We start from the raw sequence: 10,997 nt of genomic DNA on the forward strand, positions 1-10,997 counted from the left end.
TTTGTAAACTAAAAATCAACAATGTGGGATACTGTTTGTCCGTGATTTGGACAGTCCAGCGTGTGCCCCCGACGCAGGGGAAACAAATTCTGTTGGGGATACCTAGTTTGGCACAAAACGGCTCATCATCTCTGTGGGCGGGGCGAGGCTGACAGTATAAAAAAAGCTCCAGCTCGCCGCTGCAGAGCACAGAGTTCATTAGCGTAACACGATGTCGGAACACCAGCGGGGTCTTGTGTATCTGATCACCGGTGCCTGTGGGTTTCTCGGCCAGCATTTACTGAGAATTCTCCTGGAAAAGGAGGACAGTCTAGAGGAGATACGGGTGTTTGACAAACGCGTAGATCCGACCTTGAATGATCTCAGCACAGGTAAGAGGAGCAGAAGCGCTTCTTGACTGTTCGTCATGCAATGCTGTTTCTGTTTATAATGCGGAACTTCGTTAGCTAATATACCGATTTAACGTTAAATCTTTCACCGGCAAACAGACATACGCGCAGATGTATTGTCGTAAATCACTCGAGCTGTTTGTTTTATTCGGCAGCATTTTCCTTTTCATGGTAATTCTCCAGCGAAAACAAAACGGTCTTCATCACTTCGCCACCGCATTCCTGACAAGAATCGTAACTCAAACCTTTAGCGTGCCAGCTTTATGTCATCTTAATTAGAGTCTGTTTGAATGAAATACCTCGAGCAGGTACAGCATTACTTATAAGGAAAAAAAATGGCATACCCTGATGTTTGTGTCTCAGATATGCTTTTAATCACCATGGCAACATAAAGAAAGCTGTGTTTTGAGCGCACCCTAATTTACCTGTCGTGTCTTGTTGTTGCACCTGCCGTGACTTTCAGCACCTTCTGAATAATTTGAATGCTAACCTGTTGGTTTACATAGAACCAGGAGTCGTGACCAAAGGTGATTCACATGATGTGTTTGTTTTTGTTCCCTGCTCCCTGGGAAACATTACTGAAATCACTTGGAAGCCAAGATATGTTTTGTTTCCTTGATTACTGGTCTGCTTACAGTAAAATACAGAAGTTAAGCAAGACAAGACCCTCAAAGCTGTGACTAATGCCCCAACAAAAAGACTAGTGATCCATCTAAGAATCAAAACCCATAAAACAGAGTTTGAATTTCAGCAGAATCTCTGAGTGAAAGTCCAGGTGCAGAGTTATCAGCGTTTCAAGGACAAATGGTAGATAATTTATAGGTTCAAGGCCTTCATAATATTTTTGCCATGTCAGCGCAACAGTGGACACTGATCTCTTATATTGTTTTAAACTTCTGTGGAATTTAAAAATAAGACACTATCACTTTGGATAAAATTGGACTTGCCTTGATGATTCGGAAAGATGCAAATCACACCTGGAAATAACACTGCTATAATGAAATCAGGGCTGGCTGGGAAAAGAATGAGGTTGTTTTGAAGTTGCTTGGTAAACAAACTGTTTGTTCCTCAGTGTATTTGTAACATCCTTGTGGAATTCTCGGGAGAATATGGACATTATTTTCAGGTTTATTTGTTTGTTTTAACTTTGTTTTCATGTTTTCTACCCAGAGCGGACAAGAGTGGTTGTCATTCAAGGAGATATCACGGATTATGAATCTGTGTTGGAGGCCTCCCGTGGAACCGATGTTGTCATCCACACAGCCAGCTTGGTTGATGTTTGGTACAAAGTCCCAGAGCCCCTCATCTACTCTGTCAACGTAACAGGTGAGGCTTGGAAAGATCAAAGTGATAACAAGGAAAAGGGGTGGGGTGGAAACATCAATCAACAGTTAAACTTGAAAAACATTTTACCACAGAAAGATATTTAGAGGAAAACCTTGGCTACATTTACTTTGGATGACTTCCAAGGCGTTTCCCTTCAACCAAAAAATGGAAAAATAGTTATAGTTCACATATTCACATTTCTGGTCTGAGGTGTGGTTTCCTCTTGTTTCAGTCAAGGGTCATTTTGTGTGTTCAAAGTGTTGTTTCGTCTTTAGGAAAGGATACTTTGTTTAAACACCAGAGGTCTCAGATTCTCTTAAACTTCAACTCTAATTGGCTGATGCTGTTAGTGTGGAATTTAGCGGTGAGTTTAAGTGTTACATGATGCTGAAGTTGTTATTGGAGATGGGTTTCCTTTGTGCAGACGAGAAGCGAACTGCTGGGGAAACCCATTTTCTTCCCCTCTACTTTTTTGGAACATGATGAGAGTAGTGTCACTATTCACTGACTGAAACTATGACTAAATAGTCGGTTGAATTATACATTCAGGTCAAGGTTTAACTGATCATATGTCACTGTAGAGCTCTATTTGCACATGAGAGCATCAGAGACAGACTCCAGATTTGTGTGTCAAGTGTCTCAGTTAAATAAAAACCCCTTGTTCAAACCTGGAAAAGTTAGTGACTCATAAATGTATTGGATTGCCAAAAGCAGTCCAAAATAACAGTTAACCAATGAGTTTACTCTTGACTGGAAAACTATTTTTAAATGGTTCCCAAAAGTATCGTTTCTTCGGGTCTGTGGAATTTACTGGGTTTATTTTACTATTGTTTCTAGGGGTTTTTGAAGGTGGGCAGGTTGTATTCTTTAAAATCTGTCTAAACATTCCTTCTACTGTTTTATGTAGCAAAATGGCTCTCAAGAGATAAATTTGGCTCAAACACTGAAGCTTTTGCTATCATTAATCTCTATAATATTTTTGGTATTTGGACATTTAAAACAGTAGGTTGGCATCATGTTAGACCAACTCAAAAATATTCAGCTAACTGAACCTTAAATCAAATGGTGTGTGGAAAACAGTGGAGCTCTGTGACGAAGAGGAATAAGCTATTCAGCCTTCTTTATACTTAAGAGGTATGTTTTCAGTGGACTTGTTGACTACAATTGTCAGCCAGGAAATGCTGCAGCCTATTTTCCCTGAGTTCCTGAAATGTCTCTGGCGCTGACTTTCAAGTGACTAAAGAATTTTATTGACGGCAGCATGCCAGATGTGCTGCGATGAAGGAAAACAAAAACATTTCATTGATCTGAATCTAAAACCAGATTGAAGACACTGATCACAGTAATAAAGAAGGGATGAAAATGTTGCTGGTGAGGCTTTGCTTTTAATATCTGTACCCCAAAAACAATCGCTGCAGATTGAAGGCAGTTTTGTCTGTAGGCTCCCAAAAAGATCTCGTGCAGAGGTCAGCTTTTTTCCATCTGGATGTTAATTATTTGGATTGCTAAAGTCTATATGAACAAACCACTACAGTTAAAGTTTTTCTTCTGTAAAAATCTGTGATAAGATCCATTAGTTGCATCTGATTGTCTGTTTTACTCTGTCCAAGGAGATTGTCCCATTTGGCCTCACGGACCTGAAAAATATTTCAAGAATTTTAATATTTCCCCTGTGTTGGCGTCAAGGGGTTTTCTTCAACACATTCTTGTTGGTTCCTCCTCTAGTGTCTGGTTAAAATCTCTCTTCTTCTCATAACTGGTATAAATTTAAAATGCTAGTCTAACAGCAGTATATTGTAAACACTTATAGCCTGTGTATTTTAGGCTGTAGCTGCAATGTTTAACCTCCTTTCAGACCACATGTTGGCACCAAAGCTAGACAGCAGAGCTTGCAGCGGGTAAACATTACTGCATCAGGAAAAGCACAGCTCAAACAAATTTAATTAGTGTTTCCTGTATTTAATTAGGTGTCCTAGAAATCATGCCAGTGAGCCACTATGCATAGAAGACTGAAAATGGTTTACCTAAATTGAATCTTAAATTATGGTCTGTTCCTCTGTCTTATCTGTGTCCTGTTCTATGTATTTTTGCCTTAAAGTGAGATTAGTTTTAACTGTGCTAGCAGCAAAGCTGTAGGTATGACAGTGCTGGTAATTTCAGTTCATCACTTTTGCCAAGAATAGAGTATCACAACACATATTCAGCAAATTTACTGTTAGATTTTGTAGAAGTGTTTTTGGTCTGGCTTTTTCAGTTTTTCTGTAACGAGTGAAACCTCTCGCTCTGTTCTAGTGAAATATGGCATACGTTCCTGATAATCTACTACCACATTGGTGCTGATAAGTCTGTCACTTTACAGGGAGTGGTATGGTTGTCTGTGCAGCTGTGCATGGTATTTGTGAACTCTGTGGGTTCCTGTTTTATTTTGTTTTGCTCAGATGGCAAATTAAACACATCAGCACTTCTTTTTCTCATCAGCACTTTAACAAATGTTAACTATGCAGCTTGTCAAGTGTTTACTCCGTAGATTTTTGTTTTTAACTTTCAGATACGTAAACAATAGCCTCAATAGTGGAAGCCAGAAAGATGCAGGAAAAACTAAAGATCCCACTTTACTTCATGTGCACTGTTTATAATGGAGGCCATGTTGTTTAGGAGCAGAAATATTCGTGGCGTCCTCTCATACAAACAGAACACACAGATGTTTCATATAGTAATTTGAAGCAATCCATTTAAAAAAAAATAGATTTCTTCAAATCTGCACTGATGGAATAAACTTTCTGTGTCACAGTGTCCTTTGAGCTACAGTCTGCTCTATCAACACAAAAGTGAGCAGACTTGCTAAAAACAATGTTTTCTTTTCCTCTTAGGAACAAAGAATGTCATCAAAGCCTGTGTGGAGTGCGGCATAGAGTGCCTCCTCTATACCAGCAGCATGGAAGTGGTCGGTCCCAACATCAATGGAGATCACTTTAAGAGGTGAAATTCAAAAACTAACATTGTTAGTTGTTTAAAATGTTGTTGTTGGTTTTTTAAATTATTCTTATTTTTTTATGCTGACTGAGCCAACATAGTAGACATCTAAACCCATTTGAAGAAGTGCTTTAGCTCATCTAGTTCATTTTCTGTAGTTGCTGCCTTGTAACCACTCTTATCTTAAAAGCACCATCATTTAACACATGACTTGTGCAGAGCAAGATATGATGGGGTGGAGTCAAACGTCAATGACAAATGCAGTATTTAGTATTTTCTGTGTGTTATTCAACAGAGTGATCAAGGTAGTTTATTCTGATTAAAAGACATTAAATGGGAGCTACTGTCTGAGCTTTCTTTTGCCAGTTCTTTAATATTTTCCAGACTTTTATGTCACGCACTTGTTATGTAATGTTGCTGCAGTTAAACAGCTTTTAAATCTGGAGCTTAAAGTTCAAACTGTTTTGCAACCATCATTTGCATTGGCATGCTATTGACAGTTATGTCACTCAAGGTTGGTTGATACCAGAGGAGTAGTTCTGAATTATTTAATAACAAATAAAAATTGTTATGTAATGTACATTTGCCAGGTTTTTTGCCTGTCATGAGAGGAAAAGGCAACACAATGTGATTTCTAAATATGGGCTGTCTCCGGGTTTTTCTGTGTATTCATCATTTTCAGTGACATCATTTGAGTGGCATGTCCATACCTGTGTAGCTATGGAATATTTTGGGTAAGAATGAGCAGAAACCAAAATAGAAATAACTCTTGAATCAAGACTGATGACAAATGGAAAGTTCACTCCTAAAGGCATGAGTCAGATCCAGGTGTATAGTTCACCATCATATTGTTTGAGTATAGGAATAGGAGACCCAGACAGACCATTTACTGGCATATGTGGGTTAGAGGGAACAGTTTTTGTGTTTTGGCTGAAAGCATTTCAAGGTAGGGTTTTTCCCATTGTCACCCATGACCGAAATGAAAAACCCTGGTGTGCAATGCTTGTATGCACTAAGGTTAAGGTGACGGTGCACAAGTGGGCATTCTTCAATATTTAAGTGTCTGGTTGGAAATTCCACCCAGTTCCTGAAGGTTTACGGTTAATCTATTCTGGCCAACCACTACCAAGGGTTAAAAACAAAAGTTTGCGCTGCAGAAACTCTGACCACATATTTAGCATGTGCACCCTTTACCCTCCAACCTGTACCAGTAAAATTCTGAGTGCTGCCTGCTAATCTCAGACTGGCTCCATGATCTTGAGATTAGGGCTTTACAGAGGCCAGCATCTGAGGCTGGACTCCGTGTTCTTTTTGTCTCTTTTGATGATTCTTTGGGATGTTTGTGATGCTACAGAAGGATCTGGGACCAATCAGGCACCTTCTTGTTGATGTGTGACGTAGAACACGTGCAAAGCTTTTTCACAGTACAATATGTTCTCAGATTGTTAGATGAAGATTCAAAAGAAAAATATTGATATAATCATTCCAAGTGGATGCCCTCTTATCTACTGAGATCTTTCTACGTCAGCCCATCTCCAGCCACTGAGACAGATTAGCTTTCTGGTATTTCCTAGTAGAATTAAAGTCGCAGCATATTACTATCAATATCAAAAATGGATTTACAGTAACAAATAGATTTAAAGAATTCCACATAATGCCCTTGTCACATGAGGAAAATCACGCCCAGCAAACGTGCTGGACGTGCTGTCTGCCTTCCAGATGGTGTGCACTCTTTGCACGTACACAGGCACCTTGGAAGCTGTTGTAGTTCTGACGTTACCCTATAAGAATGAACCTTTGCCTTCTCTTGTTACAAATATTTGTTCTATTTAGACAGATTTGGAAAAAAGATAAGAACAAACTTTGAAAAACTTGCAAATAAACATGGATATCAGGTTTGTTCTTCTTTGCCAAGGTTCATTTCAACACTTCTGTTTAGTACGCCATAAGCACATTCCTAACACACACAGCAAGGTCAAGAAAATACTAGGTGATTATCTTCTCCTGAGCACTTCTCTGAATGTTTAACTTCTTTCTTTGTAGGGGCAATGAAGACACACCTTATACAGTGAACCACAGCATGGCCTACCCCAAGAGCAAGTCAGAGGCAGAGAAAATTGTGCTTGATGCTAATGGCACCAAGGTAAGATATATTTCACAAATTAATGGGATGTTTACTTTGTGTAAAGAAAAGTGGTATACTGTTTGAACTACATCACAATGAAGCAGATTTAGTAAATGTACATTTGAACTGAACTATGATAATGCAGTGAAACCAGTAAAAGGATTAGAGTTTCTAAAAAGGCTTAACCTGGATAAACTCTGACTGGGCAGTTCCATGCAGAGGCTCGAGATATGCAGATGTTTTTGTTAGTCTCTTGCTGAGCTGGACTGGAGCCTTTAAAAAAACAAAGTCATAGTGTGGTGGGGGGTGGTTTCTTGTGCAACTTTGCCACAGAATGTGAGAATTTCCCTTGTGGCTATGCGGTGGTACAATGGTGTAATTTCTGCTGTTTACAATTATATCTAAATCTTATTTTATTTTATCTGCCTCTGGCCTGGAAACTAAAAGTTGTTTTTATTTCCTGTCCAGGTTAAGGGTGGTAAGCACTTATACACATGCTCGCTGAGGCCAACGGGGATCTATGGCGAGGGGCACCAGCTAATAAAGGACTTCTATAAGCAGGGTGTTCAAAGGGGAGGCTTGATTGTTGGAGGCATCCCAGATCATGTTGAACACGGTCGAGTTTATGCAGGTAAAATTACCACTTCTGTGATGTTTCCTATGTGGCACTAAAAACTTTGTTAAAGGCGCCGTCACTTTTAAAGCAGATGTAGCATGTAGAAGCACTTCCTCTGCACTTCGCAGGAAGTTTACGGTTTTACACCTAACGCAATTCATAACATTAGAATTTCAGATGATAATATGATAAGAAACCCTGATGCTTTTAAACAGGCTCTTGAACAACTTTTAATCAGTTTATAATAAATTCAATACCAGATGGTCATTATCGGTGAACATGTATACATGCATCCAATTCACACCACAAATCCTCTGATCTCCTAACAGAATATGATTGCATTTATGATATTAATACATTTTACAAATGCATGCATGTAAGGCATGCAGTATCAGCCACAACTGGATAGAAAGGATGTCACTTGGATGCAGATTAAATGACTAAAGTAATATCTACAATTGATGTATTTTAAGTATTTGCACTCTTTACCATCACCATAATTAAATCTGTTACTTATCCACTTGTCTACCTAGGCAATGTTGCCTGGATGCATCTCCTTGCAGCCCAAGCTTTGAGAGAGCGCCCGGAGAAAGTTGGAGGAGAAGCATTCTACTGCTACGATGACTCACCCTACAAAAGCTACGAAGATTTCAACATAGTGTTGTTCTCAGAGTTTAACTTTCGAAAGGCACGGATACCCACAATGGTGTTATGGTTTCTGGCCATGTTTAATGATTTGATGCACTGGTTACTAAAACCCATATACAACTACACGCCGCTGCTGAACAGTTACACCTTGGCCGTTGTTAGCACCACCTTCACAGTGCGCACCGACAAAGCTGAGCGTTATTTCGATTACCGCCCCTTGTACAGCTGGGATGAATGTCTGGCCCGCACAAAGAAATGGATTAGCACATTTCCTTCAGAAAACTCCAAAGACTGTTGATCTGAGCTCAACCACAGCAACATTTATTAGAAGCTGCTATGTAGAAAGACGGGATCGCAATACGTAAATAATGCCTGTTGTCTATTAATGTTGTAGAGAAACGAGCAGTACTGTGCCTTACAGTAGGGACAGTGTAACAGAGCTTTTATACAGAGCATATAAACATAGTTTTATAAAAGATGTCTCAATAATTCTCGTCGTAGTAGATTAAAAGGTGCTTTCATAACATTTTTGAAACGGCATTCATTTCGATATTCAAGCTTTAAAAACTATGCAGTATTGTTCTTGGTCTTTCTAGAGTGTTGGTGTTTTCAGTTCTGCCAACATCCACAGAATGCCTTAATTCAAAGTTAAAATAAGCTTCGTTATAAAATGTTGACCACTGATTCCATCAGAACCGTTAACTACATTTGTTAATGAACTAGTTCTAGATGGGGCAAACGGTGAAGACGACATAATTATTACGTTGTTGTTCTATCCATTTCTGTGGCATATACTGATTTTAGATATGCATTTCACATTAAATATTATCAATATGCACAGTATTAATAGTGACAATGTAAACTCAATTTACATGCATTTACTACTCAGGTTACTAATATTTTATTGATTTAGCAGAGTTTATAAAATGTTTTATACTGTTTGAATAAATGTTTATTGTGACACAATTGGCATGTTTAATTTTTTTTTTTTTGTCATTACAAATAAAGATTTATTTAATCCTTTCTACAAGGCCTCGTGTGTTGTGCTTGGCATCAGGGCGGTGCCCTGATCTCATTGCCTGTCATCCCAGTCTTTGGTTGCATAACAACTCTCATACACATCACTACATCCCATCCCTGGAAACCACTTGCACAACTTTAAATCCTTGTTTTTGTTTCAGTATGCATATTTGCCCACACCATATCCCCATGGTTACATTGTGTCCTCCGGTTTCTATGTATCCAAGTGTTTACCCATTGCGGTAGGTAGAGAGAATCACTCGAAGTCATGTGGAAACTTGTTGTCATGCTATATTAAAACCAGCTGGATTTGAACTTCTATGACTCAGAAGGAAAAGGGAGTTCCTTTAGAGTTGCTAAATGGTGTTCCTGTGGACCTGGGTGTCCCCCATTTTGAGGTTTTGCATAGCAATCTCCAAAACACCACCATGCATGGTGCTAGGAAATACAAAGCAAAGACTAACAGTTTCCAAACAAACTCATAAATCCTTTTTTGCAAACAAAACCAAAAGATGTGGAAAAATTAAGTAGTGTGTGTTTTGTTTTTTACATTTCCAGCAGATTTTAATATGGTCTGACACAAAGGCTAGGCTTTCTTATAAAATGTTTCTCTGATGTAAGAGAAAGCATGTCTGTGGGAATACAGCAAAATATCTGAGTTTAACTGATGTGTTTTGGTGGTTCACAACTGGAGTCTCTAGGTGTGTCAAACCTGTTTGAGTTCACGAGCCAACCAGGAGCTATATATAACAAATGGGGTGAACCAGTAAAACATAACCTATGTGAAAACAAACACCTATATCTTTTATGAGAAGTGAATAGATATTCTGAACATTTTTATATTTACAAAAACATGAACAGCCTGAGATGTCTTAAAGTTTAATTTCAACTCTGTCTGAGAGTCTGCTGTCATAACAATCGACAGATCACATTGATTCTATAAAGAAAAAAGTAAGGGTCAGCCAGCTTCCTTGCACTGCAACATTTATTGTAGGTCCCTGTAGCAATCATTGTTTAAATAAGACATCTGTTCTTTGTTTTGCAATCAGTCACACTAATGGAAACATTTTGTGTTACAGATGGAACCTTGGATATGATGTGGATATTTGGGTAAGGAACAGAAATGAAACAGAAATGATTTTTAAGACTAAGACTAAACTAAAGGAATTTGAAGGGGTGTTTTAAAAGCAGACAGACTGTCTGAATGTAATCTGATTACATGTAATGTTTGTCTTTGTTCAAAGATTGAGATTCACTTATTATATCAAACAGCATTTGAAAGGTACAGTGTCTGTACCACTGAAAATCACATAAAGCAGACTCTGTGGGTCTGCCCAGAACTGGACCCAGCTGCAGGTATTAGAGGCTCCATAATGGATCAGCAAGCCATGCCCTACAGAAAAAGATCAAGGACTCAAGGATCAGGTTCAGCATGGCCATTTTGCAGCTCGTCCTGTCTAGACTGAATTTTTATGTTCATATTTCATTTATTTTGTTTGTATTCTGTTCCCCGGTCCTTATCTAAAATGGTTCATAACATGTTTGCCTTTACAGATAAAACTTACATTCAATAAAGACCTGTAAAGCTGCCCTGCCTTTTTTTCAGTTAAATAGGAAACCATTACTATGATCTAACTATGACTATTAACAATAACTTGATAAAACATCTCTCCTACGGCTACAAGAGAGGAAACAGTGAAGGCTGACATTAGATTAGATTAGATTAGGCAAGGCAAGTTTATTTATATAGCACAATTCAACAAGGTGATTCAAAGTGCTTTAGAGACATTAAAGAACAAAAACAAATAAAAAGCATGAGTTAAAATTGATAAAAAATAAAATAAACAGTAGATAAAATCAGAACAGTAGATAAAATCAGTAGTTAAAATGTAAGTTTTGA

At 38.4% G+C, this 10,997-nt stretch overlaps 1 protein-coding gene across 1 annotated transcript; it reads left to right on the forward strand.

Moving 5' to 3' along the window:
• The first annotated feature begins 156 nt into the window (after positions 1-156).
• On the forward strand, positions 157-8,603 carry hsd3b7 (hydroxy-delta-5-steroid dehydrogenase, 3 beta- and steroid delta-isomerase). Its single transcript, XM_005726231.1, has 6 exons — positions 157-371; positions 1,560-1,715; positions 4,586-4,694; positions 6,732-6,831; positions 7,282-7,444; positions 7,963-8,603. Exons 1-6 carry the CDS (start codon positions 212-214, stop codon positions 8,373-8,375), a joined length of 1,101 nt encoding a protein of 366 aa, XP_005726288.1. The 5' UTR covers positions 157-211; the 3' UTR covers positions 8,376-8,603.
• Positions 8,604-10,997: the final 2,394 nt, after the last annotated feature.

Source organism: Pundamilia nyererei, unplaced genomic scaffold, assembly GCF_000239375.1.
Source record: "Pundamilia nyererei isolate P.nyererei 1_Seehausen unplaced genomic scaffold, PunNye1.0 scaffold00018, whole genome shotgun sequence".
In the NCBI taxonomy this organism is placed as follows: domain Eukaryota; kingdom Metazoa; phylum Chordata; class Actinopteri; order Cichliformes; family Cichlidae; genus Pundamilia; species Pundamilia nyererei.

Coding starts and splice junctions, on each gene's coding strand:
- hsd3b7 (XM_005726231.1), top strand. CDS start 212: ATGTCGGAACACCAGCGGGGTCTTGTGTATCTGATCACCGGTGCCTGT. Junction 1,716..4,585: donor CTACTCTGTCAACGTAACAG/GTGAGGCTTGGA, acceptor TTTTCCTCTTAG/GAACAAAGAATGTCATCAAA. Junction 4,695..6,731: donor AATGGAGATCACTTTAAGAG/GTGAAATTCAAA, acceptor CTTTCTTTGTAG/GGGCAATGAAGACACACCTT.